Source organism: Ovis aries, chromosome 2 (assembly GCF_016772045.2).
Source record: "Ovis aries strain OAR_USU_Benz2616 breed Rambouillet chromosome 2, ARS-UI_Ramb_v3.0, whole genome shotgun sequence".
Classification (NCBI taxonomy): Eukaryota; Metazoa; Chordata; class Mammalia; order Artiodactyla; family Bovidae; genus Ovis; species Ovis aries.
In genome coordinates this window covers 47792717-47817885 of record NC_056055.1, presented here as the reverse complement: position 1 = coordinate 47817885, position 25169 = coordinate 47792717, and the positions used below count along the sequence as shown (strand labels likewise).

General features: G+C 37.9%; 1 protein-coding gene across 1 annotated transcript in view; it reads right to left on the bottom strand.

Moving 5' to 3' along the window:
• ERP44 (endoplasmic reticulum protein 44) overlaps positions 1-25169 on the bottom strand; it is a 91868-nt gene that overhangs the window by 36226 nt on the left and 30473 nt on the right. The window contains exons 2-4 of the mRNA XM_004004221.6: positions 16948-17020; positions 14451-14490; positions 9354-9469 (exon numbers count right to left, since the gene is read on the bottom strand). Of these exons, the coding sequence (XP_004004270.1) occupies positions 9354-9469; positions 14451-14490; positions 16948-17020 (229 nt within the window). The remainder of the gene's footprint in view (positions 1-9353; positions 9470-14450; positions 14491-16947; positions 17021-25169) is intronic.

The window sequence follows — 25169 nt, the reverse complement described above, 5'->3', positions numbered from 1 at the left end:
ATTTATAGCTCTTAAAAAAACTTCTCAGTTTCTTATGTGGAAGGTTCAAGTTGCACTGGAAGGCAGACAGGTGACAGTGACACTGATATTTGGGAGAAAGTGCTGCCCACTTCAAGAACAATGACAAAGTACTTTCCCAAAAGTGCTAGTGGGAATCTGAATGTTCTGCACTGACCAGCAAATAATACATTCAACAAGACTATCTCTTGCTTGGAGAAGGAAATGGCAACCCACTCCACTGTTCTTGCTTGGAGAATCCCATGGGCAGAGGAGCCTGGTGAGTTATAGTCCATGGGGTAGCAGAGTCAGATACGACTAAGCTACTGACCCATCTCTTGCTCAGTGCCATACAGCCTATAGCCACTGGAGGTCAGCAGAGAACCTGGTCCCACCAGGGGCAGATGAATGAACTTCCTACATCTTAAGGCAGCATGACCACCAAGGAAAGTGATTAATTTTATCCCCAATTTCCCCAAAAGAGGTTGAATAAGATGAGACCAAGTGATATCATGATCTGTAAGTGAAGAACAGGCAAGTTTTAATCATGCACATATGTACAAATTTTGGAAGACAGACAATTACAAACAAAAGGACATGAGAACATTTTGTAATCCAGCTACCACTGGGGAAAATCACTATTAACATGTTGGTTATATATTGCTGCATTTGAATAACAGTTGCTTAACTAGCAGTGACATGTTTTAATTGAGAAAAAAATATATAACTCTGAGGTTAGTCAAACAGTAAAGTGCCAGCATCAGTACTTACAGAACGGGGTATTAACAGATTGGAAGAAAATCCTAGAAACACTCAAAATGGCACAGGAGTCGACATTGTGTGGAAAAACACAAGAATCAATGACAGAATTGGAAAGTGATTGTACAGGAGTCAGATTCTGAATGTGAAACTGGTTCGGGATTTCTTAAATGAATCTGTTTCCCTTTTTAGGTGCATAAATAACCGGTGCGACAAATCTGTAAGGAATTCTAAATAGCTCTTAGGATGGACATAAAAATCCCAAGTGATAAGAAAACACTGTGCTGCAGTTCTGTTTTGTTTTTCTGGTTGTTTTTTTTTTCAGTTACAGATAGAAGTGTGCTTATAATCAGCAACAAGTAAACTTGATAAAATACAGCAAAAAATATATTATCATATTGTTGAGAGGTAATGAGAGAACCTATTTGAAGGATTTACAAAGTAAAATTTACAAAGTAAATTTACAAAGTACCTACAAAGGAACAGTTCATAAATGCTGGCTATTATTTATCATCCATCTATTCAACAACTATAAATAAACACTGGCTGTGTGCTAGGTGTCAATCCAGTGCTAGACATAGAGGGGTAAAAAGACAAGATCCTTGCTCTTACAGAGCTTCCACTTTACCATTATCATTGTTGTCATTACTATTACTACTGTTGCTACTACTATTTCTAACTGTTTCCACACACTAGAATCTTTTTTTCCCTAACATTGATTGATTCATTTGGCTGTGCCAGGTCTTAGTTGCAGCCCGGGATCTTCGGTCTTCGTTGCAGCATGTGGAACCTTTAGTTGTGGCATGTGGGATTTAGTTCCCTGACCAGGGATTGAACCTGGGACCTCTGCATTGGGAGCTCAGAGTCTTTGCAACTAGATGACCAGGGAAGTCTCCAGACTAGAACCCTAAATGAAATTCTTAAAACTCTTCATATATAATACAGGTAACAAAAAGATGTACCAGTCTGGATTTTCAAGATCAGTATAAAAGAAATCCTCGAATAAGTCAATAATAAATATATCTTCACCAGAGATGCAGCAATTCCTTTTATGGGGCCCCCAGATGGGTGAAATTAATAGGCAATTGTCAGATCTGTGACAAATATGAGCCCAGTCTCCCAGTCCTCTGCAGGATGAGCGAGGACATAGTGGCCATCACAGGACATAAATGCCTCTGGGTTGTGGGAAGATTGTTTTTCTATCTGTATCTTACATCTCTCTTTAACTGCCCTGACTTTTCCTTTTTCTTTTCCTCTACTTCTCTTCTACTTAAATAAAACAAATGGAGAAGTTAGGGGCTCCTAACCGAACTAAATTCTACCACTAGATGAGGGTTTTTCAAGCTACAAGCTTTACACTGGGATTTCAAAAAAAAATATAGCTAAGCTTAAACAAAGTTGGAAGCTTCCTGATGTCACCCCAGCATCACTCTGAGTTTAAAATTCTCTAACAGTTTCCAGCCTTTTGCAGGAAGAAAGTAGATTGGGGAAGGGAAATCAAAGCTGCTGCCTCCAGCTTATACACAGAAACCAAAGGGCTGATGGAGTGAAATTAGCCTGCTGCAGCACTCTTGCCTTCTCTCCTCTAGCTCCAGGTTCTCAACCTATTTACCTGAACCTTTCAACCTTCAAATAAAGTCCTAAAAGGGCATACAGAGGTGAGATAAAGGTAAGAGAGAAAGCACTCCATGGGATGCTGCTAGGTGGAAAAGACATAGAAAGAAATGTGGGCAGCAGACCTATAATTATGCCCTGAGATGGGTTTTCCTGATCAACTAGTAAACTGAAGCAGAGGATAACTCCAAACTAAGAACGTCCACCAGGTTCTAAGGAATGAGTATGTGCACTGCCTCCCACAGGGACTACTTTGAAAATACTCACTTGGCATGTTTTATGAAAATTAGTGCCATTACCTTTTTGTATTATTATATAATTATGTTGCTTGTTTCTTAACTTATGGTATCCTCCTGTTCTCAGTTCTTAAGCAAGGCTGATAAAGAAAACATACATAACACCACATTGGCAGAAATTCCCAAATGCAAGACAATATACAAGATTTGTGGCTAAGATAAATAGGTAAATTCTGACATGCCACACCTCAATTTAAGCTTGGAAAAATATTAGGGAGCAATACACAGTCACTAAAGATTTTAAAAATTCAATGCAAGCAAAGCGTGGCTCATCCATTTTGCCATATTAATTTCTTCCAATAATCTATCTTGAGTTTTATTAAGTCTTTCAGTGTTTATTGATAGGATAAGCTGGCTTTCCTCATTTTAGATCTTGATGGGATTTATTGTATTTCCTAACATTAAGCCATTTTTGTGTTACTGGCATAAATTTTTTTTTTTTTTTTGGCCGCACAGCGCATGTGATCTTGGTTCCCTAACCAGGGACTGAACCTGCACTCTCTGTATTGGAAGCACAGAGTCTTAACCACAGGAATGCCAGGGAAGTCCACATAAGTTCTACTTGGTAATGGAAGACACAGGGCACATCCACCTTCCACTGTACCTGGTGGTAATGCAGAGATGCTACTGTCCAAGAGAAGGCAGCTTATGAGAGAAGACAGTTCATGACCCACAAAATGCCTTCAACTACCATCCCTGCACACAGGAGGTTTTCACTGAGAAAGAGACAGCCACTAAGAGAACTTGGGCTCGGATTCCAAAAGCCATCAAGTGGCTCTAAGTATTCCTCGAAATGCCAGTAAACGTCTATTCAAGGACATCCTTTTTAAATTCAATCATCATGTTGAAAATTACTTATAATAGTGAAAACAAACAGAAATTACAATTAACAGTAGTATCACAGAATACCTGTAGAGTGCACATTTCAAGCTGTTTTTACCTATATTTTCTCAAAAAGTCTAAATCAACAAGGCTCTCCTCTCTCTTTTCTAAACTAGACAAATTACAGTTCAGTGACTTTTTATAACAGCTTTCTATCTTGAAAATTTTCAAGCTTATAAAAAAGATGAGAAAGTAATATAGTGAGTACCTGTATGCCCTCACCTGAATTTAACATTGAACCACACCCACCCCTCCTCACCCCTACACATACTTTTTATGGTGGCTCCTGAATCAAGTTCAGTGATTTTTTTTTATAAAGATAACTTGCCCAACTATATATGACTTAGTAGGTAGCAGGCCACTGGTACTAGGACAAAGGCTTCTACCTTAGTAGAGGGTTGGGCCACATAGTACAGAAACAATAATAGAAACAATATCATATGTAAGCAAATACATTTTTATGTATACACTGACCCAGTATAGATAATTTAAACAGATCATTGCATTATTCATACCAAACATTTTGTCATTTTAATATAGGAACTGGGTGAATTCTCAGTTTCTTTGAGAAACCTCAATTTAAATTACTTTACTTTGATTTTCAAAATCATAGTTACCTGATAAAAGCTGTATACTCCTGGGGACAGGCTGGCTCCCTCCATATACCATGTAACCTCGATAAATCACTTACTCTCTCTAAGTCTTTCAGTGTCTTTATCTATAAAGCAATAATATACTCCAGCTCTCTGGAAGTCCAACGTTCATTACCACCTCAGAAACTTCACATTTACTGCTCCTCCTGTCTGAAACACTCTTCTTCCTCTATTTCCCTTAAAAACTCCTACTTTTCCCTATTCTCCAAGGGGACCTCTGTATACCCTTAGATTAAGTTGGACTTATTATCTCATAGTACCTAAAACCCTTCCCTTCAAAACAGTTATCCTGATGAGCAATCGTGTGTGTACTGCCCTTGCCTTTCTGGGTTTATCTGGCTCATTGCTGTATCTCAAAAACTTCCCACACTGCACTACAAAGAGCAGGCATATTAAAAAGAAAATGCTGAATAAGTAAATAACACTATCTAACTCAAGGGGCTGTGGTGAAGATAACTGAAATAATACACGCAAAAAGCATGCCTAACTCCAGTAGGTTTTTCCCAACGATCTGACTAGAATTTTTTCCAAGATCTTTTTCCAAGAAATAACACTATTATTTTGAATGGAAGTTCTGGGTGACACACTGAGCCAGAAGCAAGACAGACTTAAGTATCAGAAGGTAAGACAGAGTAGGTTGCCACAGTACCAGACAGGTGATTAATAAGAAAACCTATGTGGACAGGATGGTATTTTGATTCTGAGGTCACCTTCTGGTTTTGATAGGAAACTTTATATCAAACTTCTGTCTGACAGACACAAATCCTAAAGCACCAAGTAGGTACACTTGGCTGGAAAAACTACTGTAAGGAAGCAAAGACTGTAAGAAGTAAAACTTTTTATTTGCATACAGCATAACTGTTTAAGTAAGGGATCTACATAAGACTTATTAGAACTAATAAGTACCAGTATACAAGATCATTATACAAAAATCAATTGTATTTTATATACCAGCAATAAACATCAGAAATTAAAATTTTAGTTTTGACAAATGTACCATGGAAAGGTAAAATGTCAATCAATATTAGGATAAACTAGGTTATGGGGTAGAAGGAAGGTCACTGTATTATCGTCAGAATTTTTCTACAATATATCTCTACATTTGTTCCAAAAATAAAAAGGTTATTTGAAAAGTATCATTTACAACAGCATCAAAAAATAAATACCTATTGATAAATCTGACAGAGATGTGAAAGACATGTAAACTAAAACATTAACTGAAAACTGCAAAGTACTGCTAAGAGAAACAGAAAAGACCTAAATAAATGGGAAGACATACAGTATTCATGGATTAAAAGAGTCAATAACGTCAAAATGACAGTTCTCCACAAAGTGGTCTAAGGGTTCAGAGCCATCCCAGTTAGAACCCCAGCCATCCTCCCACAACCACACCCTATGGCTAGAAATTAACTAGCTGATTCTATAAGTCTTACAGAAATCCAAAGCAACTAGAGTAACCTAACCACTGTGAAAAAAACGACAAACTTAGAAGATTTAAACTACTTGCTTTGAGACTTACTACAAATCTAAGAGTTGACTCACTGGAAAAGACTCTGATGCTGGGAGGGATTGGGGGCAGGAGAAGAAGGGTATGACAGAGGATGAGATGGCTGGATGGCATCACTGACTTGATGGACGCGAGTCTGAGTGAACTCCGGGAGTTGGTGATGGACATGGAGGCCTGGCGTGCTGCAATTCATGGGGTCGCAAAGAGTCGGACACGACTGAGCGACTAAACTGAACTGAACTGAACAAATCTAAAGTAATCTAGAAAGTGAGGTACTGATATTAATATAAACAGACAAATATATCCAGTATAGAACAGAGACTAGAAATAGATCCATATATATATGGTCAGATGATTCTGACAAAGATGCAAAGTTAGTGAAGAAAGGATTGTCTTTTCAACAAATAATGTCAGAACAACTTGGCAACTATTAAAAAAAAAAAGGCACTCTAATCCAAATATTGTGCCACATATAAAAATTAAGTCTAAATGCATCACAGACTTAAATGTACACTTCATACATAAAATTTATGAAAGAAAAAATAGCAGAAAATCTTTGTGATCATGGGTGAGGCTAAGATTTATTAGAGAATTAAAAAGTATAGTCCATTTTTGAAAAGGACAGAATTAGATGTCTTTCAGAAGATACTCTCAAACAAAACTTGAGATCTCATACTTCCTAACTTCAAAACTTATTACAAGGCTACAATAATTAAAAAAAAAAAGTGTGATACTAGCGTAAACACAGACATATTGACCAATGGAACACAACAGATTATCCAAAAATAAACCCTCATATATATGCTCAAATGATTTTTGACAAGGGTGTCAAGATCATTCAACAGGGAAAAGATAGTCTCATCAACAAATGGTGTTAGAAAAGCTGAATGTCCACTTGCAAAAGAATGAAACTGGATCCTTACCTTGAACCATACACAAAATTCAAAATGGGTAAAAACCTAAACTTACCATCTAAATGGTAACACTCTAAAAAGAAAATATAGGAGAAAAGATTCACGACATTGGATTTGCAATAATTTCTTGGATATAACACCAAAGAAATTATTGCAAATCCAAACGTTGGCAGTTCCATGGTCACCTGAGGATGGACAGGAGAGACACACCACAAAGGAGCATAAGCAAAATTTGAGGGATGACAGATATGTTGATATCTTGACTATGATCATAGTTTCACAGCTGTACATGTGTCAAAATATTAAATTGTTATAATTTAAGCTTGTGCAGTTCACTATATGTCAATTATACTTCAATACATCTTAAAAAAAAAAGGCAAACCCTAACAGGCATTTTTCTCCATACTACAGGACTCTTAAGGTCCTTCCAGATGAAAACTTCTGCAATTCAACTATTATGTGAGGGATTACCCGAAGTACAGCCTATTGTACAATCCCTAAAGACAGAGTGGAAAATATGAACAAATCATTAATAAGGATTTCATGGTGTCACTTCAAAAAGGGAAGAATTGGGCTTCCCTGGTGACAAAGTGGATAAGAATCCACCTGCCATTGCAGGGGACACAGGTTTGTTTTCTGGTCTGGGAAGATTCTAAATGCTGTGGAGCAAACAAAGCCTGTGAGCTGCAACTACTGAGCCCAAGCTTGTGTGCTGCAAATATTGAAGCCCATGCGCCCTACAGCCTACACACTACAACTACTGAGCCCACATGCTGCAGCTACTGAAGCCCAGGCACCTAGACTGTGCTCAGCAACAGAAATGATTGCGACGAGAAGCCTGCAAACTGCAACGAAGAGTACCCCTCCGCCTACTCCAACTAGAGAAAGCCCATGTAAAGCAATGAAGACCCAGCGCAGCCAAAAAAGGGGGAAGAATTACACAGACGGGGAAAAAAAAAATAAAACACACAGTGTCTCAGATATAACTTTCACTAGTAAGAAACTAATTCTGCAGATGTCTCTAGTGAATTAAAAAAAAAAAATCTTAATTATGGCTATTTACTCCCATAAAAAAAAAATCTTAATCATGGCTATTTACTCCCATAAAAAAATCTTAATTATGGCTATTTACTCCCATTACTAGCAATGAAGTCAGATTTATTTATGTTCACTAATCTGTTAGAATTAATGATATGTATTGTTAAATAAGTTAATTTTTCTAATAACTGTAAGCTTGAGAGCAGAATTTCAGATCTTATAATCCAAATTCAGTCAAAGTAGGGACTGTTGTCTGTTCTAATTAAATACATTAAGAATACAAAATTTTGAAGTGAGAGCCCACACCAAAAACCTCATGTTCTCTGTCAGGGAAAGGTGGGAGGAAAGATCCAAAAAGCAGGGTGGGAATGCAGGCCATGGTTACACTCACAACCTTTTCTTGCTCCCTTCCTCTTATATAGTTATGAACCTCAGCAGACAGATATGTGGGGCATGGTTTAGGAGATTTTGAAATACTTTGCTGTCAGCTGTTTCTGCCTAGCACAGGGCTTTACCAGAAAATCCCCAAACTATTTGTTGAACTGAATGGAAAAGAAGTAAATGGGTCTGGGAAGGCATTTGGTCAGGAGATCTGGATTTGAATTCTGCCCTGACTAGACAGTAAGCTATATGACATTGGTTAAGTCACTTTTTTATTTCCATTTCCTCATCAGCAAAGTGAAAAGTTAGTGTTTACAAACATGTGCACGGACACACACACAACAGTCTTGTCAGGTGAAATGTAAAGGACAGGAAATCTGCAGAATAGGAATGTTCTGTAATTCAGGCCAACTTACCAATAACTCAATACTTTTTTTAATGAGCTATCTTTGTCACCCAGAAACATTCAGATGCTTGAGATTCAAAGAATTAATTTGGTGTCCACTTATTAACAAAAGGGAGATTTAAAAACAAAGCTAATAGTTCCTGCCTTTGAAGAACTGACATTACAGTTGGTGAGACAACCAAGACACAATGAAGCAGAACTACAAAGCGCAATGACTGGCACTCTGAGAGAGTTACATTCAAGGATAACGGAAGCACTCAGGAAGAAACCTCCAAGTAAGCAGCCTGGCTCACACTGGAGAAATCTGTCATGTATACAGAAAATTATAAGGATTTTACAAAGAAAGCACCAGTGAGACAAATGAAGTCCAAGACGTTGGGTTCTAAGTAGGACTAACCTACGTTTCTCAAAATTAATCAGTAACTAGAACAAATTATACCTCAAAGATAGTTTAAGACATCCTAGTAGAATCTTTTATATAAGAGAAACCACACAAAAATCTGAGACTGTTTTATTTGAAATGACTACAAATGGTATTTTTGCATGATTCTAAAACTAACAGAAATCATTTTCTTTCCTAAGCCTATACATCAATTTTATTTATTGATTTTGGTATTTGCTTTGGTAGAAAACCACAATGATTTACTACCTGCATGCTTGCCCTACTATAGTTTAATGAAAAAAAAGTTATTTTTTTAATCCTTCACACAGGCAAAATGGAAAGTTGTATTGTAAGTATCCATACATAAAGATTAAATATTAATATTTTAACCAAAGTCAAGAGCATTTTTGTCTTGTTCTCTACTTAAAACAGAGCATTAAAAAAAAGTGTGTGGGTTTGTGTGTGTGTGTGTAGGAGAGATGGGGACAGGACAGTTTCTTCCAGACTTCTTATGAGGTACTTACAGTGCTGATCACAATCAACTCTGGCAAAGACTACTTGATTTGCATTTGGGTATTCTTCCTTAATGACATTGGAAGCTTCCTCAAAAATTGGGTGCAACATCTGGCTGAAACGACACCTATGCACAGAAAAGGATACCAATTAAAACTGAAAAGTAGAAGCAATAAAATTTTATTTTTGTTGTTATCTGTTTATATTTAGTATTTACTATATGTACAATAAACAGAATTAACAATCACACTGTTAATTCAGGATTCCTGATGTCATTCACTGGAGATGAAAACAATTTGAAATTCAGAGACTATTCCATTTCAGACTGTACAAATAATTTAAAGATGGATCTCTCACAGAGGCAATGAAACAAGTGTGAGATAAGTCCTCTATAATGTGTCTACTTGGATCTGTAATTACTGAGTCTCAGGCATTTATAAAGGAAATTAGCTTCTCTGAATAATGAACATATTTTTAGACTACAAAGTCTTTAAAATGATAAGTTTATTACAAATATTAGACTGATTCACCTGACAAGTTCAATCAAATCTCATAGGCAAGTTAATATGAAAATGGCATATGGTGTAGACTGAACTGTTTCCTCTCAAAATCTACCTCTCGTTCAAATAGGCTTTTGTATGTATAAGCTATTAAACATACTAAGTTCAGGAGCAAACTTTTTTAATTCTCAAAGGAGACTTCCTGTCCATGTGTCCTCTGTCTGTAGTTTTCTGCTCTGCCTTTACTTTTAAAAGGGGCCATAAACCCCACAGTATTTTAGAAACATGAGACTTCTAATTCCGACTGCCCCTTGATCAAGCCAACTACTTCACAAATGTATCCTCTGAGTCATTAAAGGCACCTGATGAGAAAGAGAAGAATCAGAATCAGCACACAAGCAGCTGGGCTAGAATGGTTATTTTCATATGAAAAAGGTATTGAGTGTTTATTAACAACAACAACAAGAACACAACTATAATTCCTACTATTGTTTCCAGAGCCCTTTTCCATCAAGAAATGTACCTAAATGAAGTCTGTGAACTCTAATCCACATGTAATTAGGTCAAAGAAAGAAAGTTTTAGTCACTCAGTCGTGTCTGCCTCTTTGCGACCCCATGAACTATAGCCCACCAGGCTCCTCTGTCCATGGAATTCTCCAGGCAAAAATACTTGAGTGAGTAACCATTCCTTTCTCCAGGGGATCTTCTCAAACCAGGGATCGAACCCACATCTCTTGCATTGCAAGCAGATTCTTTACTGTCTGAGCCAGGGAAGCGCAATTAGGTCATACATATTAATTATAATTTAAGAAAAATATAAAGTCTATGACAGGATACAAACTTTATACTTCTTCCCTATTTCTCTTTGTATGTAACTCTTCTAGCCCACTCACCTGACTTCCTAATGAGATGTCATAGAAAATACCAAGGAGACACAATCTGTATCTTCAATCTCTCGCTTTCAAGTGGCTCTTTTCTCTTCTAGCATTCTTAAATCTCTCCCATCTGGGATAGGTGGGTGGGGTCTGCAGACATCAGGGACTGTGTCTTATTCTGAGACTACATATTCTAATAAGCATTTCAGTAGATTTCTGTTAAATGAATAAATTGGTAGGATGGAGGAACTGGACAGGCTAGGGTCACAGGTTTCTGGGTTCTAGAGGGCCAGGGAGGCAAGGGGTAAGGATTGCATGATGATTTCTTGAAGAAATTAGGATATGGCTTAGTAAAGAATCCTGATTTAAGGGCAAGAAAAGAGAGATATTAAGGGCTCCTTTCTAGATTATCCAGTTTGCTGCTCAATAAGCACTTATAGCACTTATCCTATTAAAACAGGATCAGTTATAATACCAAAAGGTGAAAGGGGAAGATAAAATAAAACTTCAATTGCAATATAAAGTTACATTTACAAAAGTGACACAACCAAAGCAAACAGATCTATTAACAGGGCCTTGGAACTGTGGTGTTGGAGAAGACTCTTGAGAGTCCCTTGGACTGCAAGGAGATCCAACCAGTCCATTCTAAAGGCGATCAGTCCTGGATGTTCCTTGGAAGGACTGATGGTAAAGCTGAAACGCCAGTACTTTGGCCACCTCATGCGAAGAGTTGACTCATTGGAAAAGACTCTGATGCTGGGAGGGATTGGGGGCAGGAGGAGAAGGGGACGGCAGAGGATGAGATGGCTGGATGGCATCACCGACTCAATGGAGATGAGTTTGAGTGAACTCTGGGAGTTGGTGATGGACAGGGAGGCCTGGCTTGCTGCAGTTCATGGGGTCGCAGAGTTGGACACGACTGAGCGACTGAACTGAACTGAAGAGTCATCTGAATCCAATCTCCGTATCTAGTACTTGAAATCAACCCTTTACAAATCAACCAAATGAGGCAAAAGTCTTTGAGGGGACAATTTAAGGACACTTACTAGTATAACCTAGTGGGAAAAAAATAAGCTTCAGAGTCAGACATACTTGAGGTTAAATCTCAGTTCCACCACTTAGTAGCCGAACGACCTCTCTGAGCCTCAATTTCCTCAATCTAAAATGGAAATTATAATACCTACCTGGAGAGTAGTTCTGAGCATTAAAAACAATATATGTAAGGAACCTGGTACATAACAGCATTATTAAGTTCTACTGTGGTTTACTGTCCTTTCACGTATATTTTTAGGCAACTCTGTTAGAGAATTCTTCCTTAAGCTGTGCCAGATCCACAACTCCCAGAGGGAACTCAGAATCCTGACTTTGAGGCCACGCAGTGTAAGTCTAAGTCCTATGTCAACTTATCCATGTTTTTTTCCGTTGAATAAAACAGCCTTAACTTATGTGCAACTCCAAGTATTCTTTGGTAATAGGTTTCTCAAATAACTGTAGTTAGTCCACATTTCCAATCTGCTTTTTCACAGCAAGGTTGGTGGCATGTTCTATTTCTCTTTCTTAAAACACACAAAACCCCTCCATCAAGGTAACTGCATTCTACCGGGTTGGCCAAAAAGTTCATTTGTGTTTTCTGCAACATCTTATGGAAAAACCCAAATGAACTTTTTGGCCAACCCAACAGTTTCAACTCTGCCACAATCTAGTCAGGTAAGTATGGGAAAATATTCCTCTGAATCTGTTTACTTTTAAAGTGGACTGAATTCAGTAATTTTCTACCACATTCTGTGGTTAATGTTACATATGCTGCTGCTGCTGCTGCTAAGTCGCTTCAGTCGTGTTCGACTCTGTGCAACCCCATAGACAACAGCCCACCAGGCTCCACCATCCCTGGTATTCTCCAGGCAAGAACACTGGAGTGGGTTGCCATTTCCTTCTCCAATGCATGAAAGTGAAAAGTAAAAGTGAAGTCATTCAGTCATGTCTGACTCTTAGCGACCCCATGGACTGCAGCCTACCAGGCTCCTCCGCCCACAGGATTTTCCAGGCAAGAGTACTGGAGTGGGGTGCCATCGCCTTCTCCGAATGTTACATCTGGACAATCCTAATTTACTTCGGAAACTATCTTCTGCTGTACATTTTATAAATGGTATTTTCTCTGTATATGTTCAACATTCTACTGAAGTTCTTTAAATACAGATACTATACATTGTTGATCCAGTAAATATTTACTATGCACTTATCTGCCAACTGTCATGCAAAGTGCTTGGTGATTCATGTTGAAAAAAAGATAGATATGGTAACTTTTCACAAAGTTAATGATATAGGAGGGAGGCACCAACTAAACCGTGGCATGCAAGTGTTATGACTGGCTAAGTATGCAGGGTTATGAGCAGATATAGAAAGGGTTCCTAACTGTACTTGAGAGTAGGGGTAGGGGCATGATGTAGGAAGGTGGCCTGGAGAAAGTGGCGTCTAATCTAAGACTTGAAGGATGGTTCAGACTTAATGAAGTAAACAAGTGGGTGAGAGAAGAGAGATTCATTCAGACAGAGAAATACCATGACTAAAGGTCAGTGATGAAAGGATACAGAGTATTACAGAAACGTGACAGAACAGAATGTGGGAATGGAGAGAGGCAAGAGATACAGCAGCAGAGGTAGGAAGGAACAGGGCCACCAGGGGCCTTCCAGGCCAAGGTAAGGGACTCACCTAAAAGTAATGGAAAACATTTAAGGTTTTTAAGATGAGGTGTAAACTAATCTAATTTGCACTTTAGGAAAGACTACTCTGGCTTACTTTGTAGCGAAAAGAATGCAGACATATAAGACCAGAAGCAGAGGAAATAAGCTAAGACTGTTAACAGATATCTAGGTAAACTGCAGGACTATGCGTGGCCTGATGTAGGGGTAGAGGCACCTGCTAGGTGGTAAGCCTAAAAGGGTCATATAAGATATAGACTATCTAGGAGTAAGGATGATGTGAGTTGTTTCAAACTTCTCTCCAGCTGAAGTACCCCTCTTCCTAACCCCATGCCACATTCTTTAACATCTACAATATACTGTGCCCTTGTCTCAATGCTGGGAACACTAAGAAAAACTTTATCTCTGCCCTCAAAATTGATTTGCTGGAACACAGAGATTGAAGACAAAACAATGTAGTAAGAAAAGAATGTGGGACATAGGGAACTATATGAACACACAAGACAGAATCCGATTCAGACAGGGAAAGGAATAAAGGCTTCCTAGAAGTAGTAGTAGATGGTATGCATTACAAAATATCAACATTATTTTTCCTTCTAAATCTGCCATACCCACATCCTCACCTCCAAACACTGCCCTACTTCCTCAGTAAGGAAAAACAGACAACTGCAGTATGTACATGTGTGTATGCATGTGCGAGTGCCAGATGGAGAGACAAAGAGAGACAGACAGACTAAGACAGAAATCTGAGCTGTTCTGTAACCTGCTTTTATTTTAAAATGTGGGATGATGGAATCAGTATATTCTCCCTCTTAAAACAAATGCTCACCAAATTAAGTTGCTTCATCTATGAATGAATGAACCTGAATTATTAATTTTGTTTATGGAATATTGTCTTACAGAAGAAAGAGGCTTCCCTACTTACTCCTTTCTAGCAAAGAAAAATCACCTCTAGAAAGTTAAAAGCAAAAAACAAAATAACCCCAAAACCCTTAATGATGTACCCCTCCCCGCCAAAACAAGGTATTACTTACCAATCAGCATAAAAATTTACTAAAGCAACATCAGCATTGTCTGAAATTGAAAAACAAAACCAAACAACCTAAGTTACTTGTGTCTACATAATTATGACATAATTCAAGATAATGGTTTTCATCATAGCCTTTTCTATTTTAAAGACTCACTAAAAATACACAGTAACTATTAAGTTATCTCTCACTCAGAAACCTGTACATAGCATCAAAAATGGCTTACATAATTTGTGGGAGCCCCTATTCCTTTTCTCTACATCCACCATCTTAATACCTCCACTGAATGAATATAAAATAGAGAATCAAGCTCAGATCAGGCAAGTAAGCTACTCAATAGCCTACTCTCATAAAAAGTGAAGTGGAGTGATCTGGATTTTATTAATCCACTTTTTGACCTTCCATATTCATGAATAACTGAGAATTAGCTCTGCAAATATTGCACTGGCCAAAAAGTTCATTTGGTTTTTCCTTAAGATGTCACTGAAATGGAGAAGGAAATGGCAACCCACTCCAGTAATCTTGCCTGGGAAATCCTATGGACAGAGGAGCCTGGCAGGCAAAGAGTCAGACATGACTGAGGGAGGGGCAGGCACTTGCTAGAGGCCCCAGAGCTTTTCACCCCTGGTCTGGGAAGACTGCACGTGGCAGAGCAGCTGAGCCCATGCATCACAGCCATTGGGCCAGGGGCTCTCGAGCCCGGGAGCCGCAGTACTGAGGTCTCTGGGCACCAGAGCCTGTGCTCCCCGAGAGGAGCCACCGTGGTGAGAAGCCCACACCCTGCTAAAGAGCAGCCCCTGCTCGCCACAGCTAGAGAAAAGCCCCCGCCGCGTGAAGACCCTGCATAACCATAAATAAAATCATTTAAAAAACATAAAAAAAAAAAAAGATGTCACTGAAAAACCCAAACAAACTTTTTGGCCAACCAATAAAATCCTATTTCAGAGAACAGACTTGTATAACTAAGCTATTTCTAAAACTCAGATGCCACCTAGTAGCAACAAGTAATCTGCAAATAACAGTGTTGCATAAGATGTACCTTTTCTGGTTCCTACCCCTTTAACATTTATTCTCTGTTGCAAAATATAACAGCATTATTTGCATATCCAGATGTGAAGACAGGAGAAAGATATCTGTTCCTTTTGCCTAAATCTAACAAAAACTCAATACTCAGTAAACTGCATGCACGAACACACGCACGCAAGCACACGCACACACGCGCGTATACACACACACACACGCAAATCATACCCACAAAGATATTCTAGAATGTGAAAGATGAAAGGAGTGAAGATGATTTGTGAGTTTCAATTCTCTTTTTCCTTTTTTATTTAATATCTTTAAAGCACTTTTTATCCACGTACTATTCACTAATGCACAGTGGTTCTCAAACTGTTGATTCCTGGGACCAGAAGCACCAGCATCACACTGGAACTTGTAGAAATGCAAATTCCTAGGTTGGGTCTAGCGATTTCTATCAGAAACTGGGGGCAGGCCTATCAATACTGGTATTATAGGTCCTCTATGTGACACTGATACAGGCTAAAGTTTCTCTCAAGATGTTATGAGGAGGGAGGTGGGGGGGGGGGGTTCATGTTTGGGAACACATGTACACCTGTGGGTGGATTCATGTCAATATATGGCAAAACCAATACAGTATTGTAAAGTAAAATAAAGTAAAAATAAAAATTAAAAAATAAAATAAAATAAAGTTTCTCTCAAAAAATCCCACAATGTGGGAATAGACTTTCTAGCATTTAAAACTAGTTCCAAGGAAACAAGACAACATATGATGGTCAATGAATAATGCTTTTATCTTTCATTATTTTTAGTTTTGCTCAAACCAGTGGGTGAAATGAAATGTTTTTTTAAAAAAGGACATCATTTATCCACAGTACATTTTCTTAAATTTCCTAAGTTGTGATTTTCCTATTAACCACATCTTTACCTTCCCTCTACTTCTTCTAAAAACAAGAAGAAATGTCTTCCCCCAAATTAATTGAATCTACAATCACACTGTCAACAAACAAGCAAAAAGACTTACTAAACTTAATTGGATTAATGACAAAAAAAGAAATCAGAGTACATGATATAGTTAAAAGCTAAAAAAGACACACATAACAACAAAATTGTAGACTGTGTCCTAAGGTCATTAACATAATACTGCACAGTGGAAACTGCTGGTCTTTAAGCAACAAAATACTCTAAGAGTGGTATTTATGACAAGGCAAAGAAACAAAACAAGACTAAAAGTTTACCTGTAAGACAGGAAAGCAGACTTACACATTTTAAGAAATTTTACCAAAAACTAAAATGAAAAGTGCTTAAATACATATGCACACACACACACACACACACACACACACACACACACACACCATGGAATTAATCAGAATGCTGGCTCTTCAACTGTTTTAGGTAACTGAGACTTCATTTTGCTTTTGTATATAAACTAATTCTTACTAGAAAAGAAAGTATACTTTAAAAATATGAAGGTACTTACTTAAAATGTCATCTATATTCTCTGTATCAAGACTTATTATTTCAGCTGTTACAGGAGTAAAAACCCAAGTTACCTGGAAATTTAAAAAACGTGAAATTAATAAATGTTTCTACAAAAGGCAAATGATGCTGAAAGTCTAAAAAGAAAATTTACAAACTAAGTTGGTTCCACTAGTTAAAAAATTACGAAGTTGTTTTAATCTTTATTATCTACTCTAACTCTTCATGGGATCACTGAAATAGGAGCAGTACAACTTCTCAAGCCTGGAAACGGGGTTCAACAGATTTCCTATACTTCTTTCTAAATACATAAAAGAAACTGTTTCTAAACAATTTTCAAAATTAAAAATGTACTCACTCTTTTAAATTAATATTCTCAACAACTTTATCTCTGCTGCCACTAGAAAAAAAATTGCCAGATTATTAACAGTCTTGAAAGAATATAAAACCAAGGCTAAGTTTGCTGATTCTAACCCACCATGCTTCTAAGACAGAACAAAATACTGAAAAGAATTCAAGAAAGACTTTTCAAATTGTTAACCAAAAGCCCTTCTTGCCTGGTCTTCACATGCAGGTGGTAACAATGTGAAGGTGAGAGGCTATAAAGAAGAGAGTAAGAGTAGGTAAAATAAGTGTGTCCACTTTAACATGTCTAAGACACTAAATTTAAAGAAAATTTCAGATTGCCATCTACGAAACAAAGAAAAGGCATGATTTTAAACTAAACAAACAACTGCTTACTTACTTTAAAAAGTTGTATTATTTAAAAAGTAATGTTATCTCACACACTAGTAAAGTAATGCTCAAAATTCTCCAGGGCAGGCTTCAGCAATACGTGAACTGTGAACTTCCAGATGTTCAAGCTGGTTTTAGAAAAGGCAGAGGAACCAGAGATCAAATTGCCAACATCCACTGGATCATCGAAAAAGCAAGAGAGTTCCAGAAAAACATCTATTTCTGCTTTATTGACTATGCCAAAGCCTTTGACTGTGTGGTTCACAATAAACTGTGGAAAATTCTGAAAGAGATGGGAAGATCTCTCCTGAGAAACCTGTATGCAAGTCAGGAAGCAATAGTTACAACTGGACATGGAACAACAGACTGGTTCCAAATAGGACAAGGAGTATGTCAAGGCTGTATATTGTCACCCTGCTTATTTAACTTATATGCAGAGTGCATCATGAGAAACGCTGGACTGGAGGAAGCACAAGCTGGCATCAAGATTGCCACGAGAAATATCAATAATCTCAGATACACAGATGACACCACCATTATGGCAGAAAGCAAAGAAGAACTAAAGAGCCTTTTGATGAAAGTGAAAGACGAGAGTGAAAAAGTTAGCTTAAAGCTCAACATTCAGAAAATGAAGATCATGGCATCTGGTCTCATCACTTCATGGCAAATAGATGGGGAAACAGTGGAAACAGTGGCAGACTTTATGTTTCTGGGCTCCAAAATTACTGCAGATGGTGACTGAAGCCATGAAATTAAATATGCTTACTCCTTGGAAGGAAAGTTATGACCAACCTAGATAGTATATTGAAAAGCAGAGACATTACTTTGCCAACAAAGGTCCATCTAGTGAAGACTACGGTTTTTCCAGTGGTCATATATGGATGTGAGAGTTGGACTGTGAAAAAAAGCTGAGCACCGAAGAATTGATGCTTTTGAACTGTGGTGTTGGAGAAGACTCTTGAGAGTCCCTTGGACTGCAAGGAGATCCGACCAGTCCATTCTAAAGGAGATCAGTCCTGGGTGTTCTTTGGAAGGAATGATGCTAAAGCTGAAACTCCAATACTTTGGCCACCTCATGCGAAGAGCTGACTCATTGGAAAAGACTCTGATGCTGGGAGGGATTGGGGGCAGGAGCAGAAGGGGACAACAGAGGATGAAATGGCTGGATGGCATCACCAATTCAATGGAGATGAGTGTGAGGGAGGCCTGGCTTGCTGCAATTCATGGGGTCGCAAAGAGTCGGACACGACTGAGTGACTGAATTGAACTGAATGTTTAGTGTATTTTATTTTTAGGTTCCATCTTTAATACACTATGTGTTTTTATCTTTGTTTCTGCACTCAGAAAGTTTACTTCTAATGGAGAAACAAGCATTAAGTAACAAAGACAAAATCAAATAAATCATGTATGGCATCCAATGCAATAAGTAATTTGATAAATACAATGAGTGAAAGAGAGATGTTTCAACATCATACTTGGTGGGATTGGTGAACAAGTCCATGAAAAATAAACTCAACCAAGGAATGAATACATACAAAAACCAGCAAAGAGGATAAAGGGAGAAACTGAGTATTTAATTTCCAAAAGAGACCCACACCTGCTTTGGCAGCAAGCTGTAAGGAAAAGTCTGAAACATTGCATATGGCCCAAAAGTACAGACAGGACTGTGCATGCTGATGTGCATCAGTCCTTCCAATGAATATTCAGGACTGATTTCCTTTAGGACTGACTAGTTGATCTCCTTGCAGTCTGAGGGACTCTCAGGAGTCTTCTCCAGCACCACAATTTGAAAGCATCAGTTCTTCGGCACTCTGCCTTTTTTATGGTCCAACTCTCACAACCATACATAACTACTGGAAAAACCCTAGTTTTGACTACAGGGAACTTTGTTGGCAAAGTGATGTCTCTGTTTTTTAATATACTGTCTAGGTTTGTCATAGTCTTCTTTCCAAGGAGGAAGTGTCTTAATTTCATGGCTGTAGTCACCATCGGCAATGATTTTGGAGCCCCCCAAAATAAAATGTCACTGCTTTCATTTTCCCCCCCATCTATTTGCCATGAAGTGATGGGACCAGATGCAACACTCTTAGTTTTCTGAATGTTGAGCTTTAAGGCAGCTTTTGCACTCTCTTCTTTCACTCTCATCAAGGGGCCCTTTATTCCCCTTCATTTTTTGCCTTTAGAGTGGTATCGTCTGTGTATCTGAGATTGTTGATATTCCTCCCGTCAGTCTTAAATCCAGCTTAAGCTTCATCCAGCCTAGCATTTTGCATGATGTACTCTGCATGTAAGTTAAATAAGCAGGGTTGACAATATATACCCTTGACATACTCCCTTCCCAATTTTGAACCAGTCTGTTGTCCCATGTCTGGTTCTAACTGTTGCTTCTTGACCTGCATAATGGTTTTTCAGGAGGCAGGGAAGGTAGTCTGGTATGTCCATCTCTTTCAGAATTTTTCAGTTTGTTGTGATCCACACAAAGACTTTAGCATAGTCAATGAAGCATACGTAGATGTTTTCTGGAACTTCCTTGCTTTCTCCATGATCCAACGGATTGTTGGCGATTCGATTTCTGGTTCCTCTGCCTCCTTGAAATCTGCTTGTACATCTGGAAGTTCTTGGTTCATGTACTGCTGAAAGCTAGCTTGAAGGATATTGAGCATAACCTTGCTAGCATGTGAAATAAGTGCACTTGTGTGGTAGTCTGAACATTCTTCGGCATTGGAATGTAAACTGACCATTTCCAGTCCTGTGGCCACTGCTGAGTTTTCCAAATTTGCTGACATACTGAGGGTAACACTTTAACAGCATCATCTTTTAGGATTTGAAATAGCTCAGCTGGAATTCCATCACCTCCACTAACTGTTCATAGTAATGCTTCCTAAGGCCCACTTGACTTCATGCTCCAGGATGTCTGGCTCGAGGTGAGTGACCACACCATCATGGTTACCTGGTTATCATTAAGACCCTTTTTGCATAGTTCTTCTGTGTATTCTTATCACTTTTTCTTAATCTCTTGTGCTTCTGTTAGGTCCTTAACATTTCTCTTCTTTACCATGCCCATCCTTGCATGAACTTTTACCTTGATATCTCCAAGTTTCTTGAAGAGATCTCTAGTCTCTCCCTATTTTAGATTCTTTTTCCATATAAGCCATTCCAGAGTATTGAGTAGAGTTCCCTGTGCTATGCATTAGGTACTTATTTGTTATCTTTTTTTTTCCCCCCAATTCTTTTTTGTTTTTCTGGCCGTGCAGTGTGGCATGTGGGATTCTTAGTTTCCTGATCAGAGATCAAACCCATGTCCCCTGCAGTGGAAGTGGAGCATCCTGGCCACTGTCCCACCAGGAAATTCCCTTAGTTATCTATTTTGCATATAGTAGTATGTATATATCAACCCCAATCTCCCAATTATCTTCCCCTGCTCTCCTGGGAACCGTAAGTTTGTTTTCTACATCTGTGACTCTATTTCTGTTTTGTAAATAAGTTCCACTTGTGCTATTTTAGGTTTCACATTAAGCGATATCATATGATCTTCATCTTTCTCAGTCTGACTTATTTTACATAGTGTGACAATGTCTAGGTCCATCCACGTTGCTGCAATTGGCACCGCTTTATTCTTTTTCATGGATGAGTAGTATTCCATTGTATACATGTACCACATCTTCATCCATTCCTCTGTCAATGGATATTTAAATTGCTTCCATTTGCTATCTGGACAGTTTTTGGTTCAATCCTGTTTATGTGTGGAAATCCATTCACTGAACCACTGCTCTTTATCAAATGACAACTAACATTAGACCCTGATCAAGGTACCAAAGACATTCTTCTGCCCACTCATTTCATGGATGCCTTTGGTACTCACAACAGTTACGATTTAAAATTTTATAATTCACCAACACTCTGTTTCTAAGTAATATAAAGACACATATTGATGTAGCTAAATAAGCCCATAATTTTTGAAATATTTCTATAAATTCATTCTTTTCTTAGAAAAAGCCTGAGAATAATACTAGTCTTATTTTCAAGTTACCATCAGTTCAGTTCAGTTGCTCAGTCGTGTCCGACTCTTTGCAACCCCGTGAATTGCAGCACACCAGGCCTCCCTGTCCATCACCAATTCCTGGGGTTCACTCAGACTCACGTCCATCGAGTCAGTGATGCCATACCAGTAGTCAATCACTGACATTATTTCTGTTAGCTACCAATAAATTATACTCTCCTGAAAGCAGGCCAGATAATTTAAAATTCCCTAATATTTTACTTATATACTAATCTCACTATTTTCAATACCTTGAAAATCAACTGGAAAGCTCAGATTTCCCTCACTAGTCATTACTTACTACCCATACCACAATTAACAAATCTTTTCCCACATCAGTGTATGACTAGCTCTAGACAACTATATAAACTTTTTGAAGATAAACTGAGGCACATTAAAATGTTTAAGGGTGTATGAGCAGAAATAAATCTAAATCACACAGTATCCAATCTAGCAGAGAGAAAAGAGCTTCAAGGAGCCGTACAAAATGAAAGACTTTTTAGGCAGAGGGGAGAAGGAACAAGGACATTATACTAGGCAAAGGAAAAAAAAAGTTGGTTGGTTATTGCAAATTTACTTTCCTTTGGAGGATGGTAGTGGGTCTATCTGGCAGATCACCTAACAACTGATAATCAGGTGACTCCTGATTGACTGGTTTAGAGTTCATTTCTGGAAGAACCTCAACTGTAATTAAGTGAAGCCATGGTTTGGTGATGTGGAGCTTAGCATAAATAACTCTACTTGGGGTCTGTTGTCTTTACAGTATTGATACCCCAAGATTTTAGAATGGATTGTATGTTGAAAAAAATTCAAGAAGATCACATAAAAATATCATAGAGCAACAAAGCTGGTCATTAGCAAAGTCAAGTCATTAAATAACTCAACAGTCACTGACAGTGTCTGCTAGGTGCTGAGGGCACAAAAGCATAAGGCATAATATGCATGCTCTATCTCAAGAGCTCTCAAACTAGTGGTGGCAATAAGAACTGGAGAAAAAAGTGAGTCACACAGATATGATCATGATCTTCAGCTGTATAAGCCAAGGAAGCCCATTTTTGAAGTTAGTCACCACCTATCAAAACACATGTTTACAGAGAAGCATATTCTAAACTTAATTGCTTTTTACAAACTAGACAGTGACAAAAATTAGGCACAATCAATTTGGCTGTATTAAACAGATAACTATTACATAAGAAGCATAGCACCAATGAGCATGCAACTGCTAAGACAGGTTCCGCTTAACAGCTGTGTTTAAGGGGGCCCAAAGCAAGCACACACTCTCTGACCCAGTAATCTCTCCTCACTGTAGGGTGTAAAGGAGGCAATTTATCATTAACATTTCTATTAATACACAATATGAAGGGAAAGACAGGTTGTTTATTTGAATTGTTAGCAAGCCCCACTAGTCTGACAAATTGTTTCTTTTCATGTCAGCCATAGGCAGAAACAAGATTCTCCTGGGGAAACATCTTTATGTGTCAAATGCTACAGTGCTTAAGTAAAATATAGACAAGTAGCTCTAAACCAGGAAGGAAGGATGAAAATCATTTTTTAAAATTTATACTTGAAGGTAACTTTTAATTTTTTCTTAAAGAAACAACAAAAGCCTACATAGAAATCTTCAATAGCACTTAATAGTCCTGGAGAATTTAGCCTCTAATGATGAAATATTACAACATACATAAATATACAGACACAAATTTCTGAAATATTTTACAAACTGGTCATTCTTTCCAGTTCATTAGCTCATTTTCTTGCCAAGAAAATTAAGAAGCATTGCCAATCATCTTATATCAGTTGTAAGCTCAAGCTTAAGCAAGTTCAAGGATATATTGTACAACACAGGAAATACAGCCAGTATTTTGCAGTAACTATAAATGGAAAGTAACCTCCAACAGGATCTTCTTTAGAAGTACAACTAACATCAATAATAACACGCGTTGGAAGTGAATCATTAAAATTCTCAGCATAATTTTTAAAATAAATAAATACATTTTCCTAGTACATTAAAACCATTTGAGTGGTTACCATTTGAAAAGAGCCTTAAATGACACTCCCTGAATCAGTATCTCCCTTCAATCCAACCTACCCACAGAGTCCAGACTAATCTTTTTGAATTCTGCTTTGCATATATCGATTCCTCTGCCCCTAAAAAAAAAAAAATCTCCAATGGTTTTTCACTGTCTACAGCATAAAAGCCTAACTCCTTAGCTTGCATTTAGGACCATTCACAAAGTACCCACACTAGCATTCCTAAATCACATCATACTGCTTCCCATTCATATTCTGTACTCCAAGTAACATAAAGTATAGTTAACAGTGACCATACATTCTAGTTGGTCATATACTCTAGGTTGCTTGAGACAAATCCAGTATATGCTTTTTGCCCTGGAATATTATTAATAGCACCACTCTCTTTCAGAAGGGTCCCAGTTTGGACAATAAATTATATATTATATATTATATATGGTCAGCCTATTTGTAGTAGACTCTTGGTAACTGGGAGCAACTGTAACTATCTCTTCACAAATCCTAAATTATTAATAAGCATTAATAATGTCCTCCCATATAACATGCGGTAAAATGAGAGTGGAATGAGAGATGAATAGGGAAAAATAAAGATGGACCAAGATATGAATGCTAAGCTAAACCAATCACTAGCCTTAGGCATTGACTTGAAACACAGGGCTCTTAGAAGGGGATAAAATTAGTAAAATCAGTAACTTAGAAAAATTATTATATGACTGCTCAAGGGTCATTCACAAATGGTCCAAATCCTCTAAGCTACAAATCTAAGAATGCAAGGGGTCTTCAGTATTTGCAGTTCCTAAAATGTGACATCTTAGTCTCTTGCTTCCATACTTTGCACATGTAGTTTCCTCTGCTTGAAACAGCTAGGAAAGCATTTAGTTTTCAAGACCCAGTTCATATGCTGTCTTTTCTATGAAGGCTTTCCTGATGATCCCAGACAAGAGTAATTCATTTTGCTCTCCTCTGAAGCTCCAGAGCACTTTCTTAGGTTGTTAACATATTAAGTTTTCACACAGATTATGTGTCCTACCTTACCTCCTGTAGGAGATGTTCAGTACCTTGAAAGTAGAGATTGTACCTTATTCCACTTTGTACCCCACACATCACCTACTACAGTACCTACCAGTACATAACGATTACTCATATATGTACTAAGTGAATGAATGGGCAGATTGTGGTAATAAACTGAGAATTTAGAGGTAGGGTGTTAGAAGTGAGAACCAAGGAAAAGGGGTTCACAAATGGGAATAGTCAATAAATATTTTTAACATGTTGGAGAAAAAGAAGGTAATCAAATAAGTCAATTTTAAAATTTATTTTTAATAATGTAATGATGAAAAGCACAACACTAGTGATGATACACACACTGAGATTTAGAAGGATACTCAGAAGTGATCTTTCTATTCACTACAGAAACT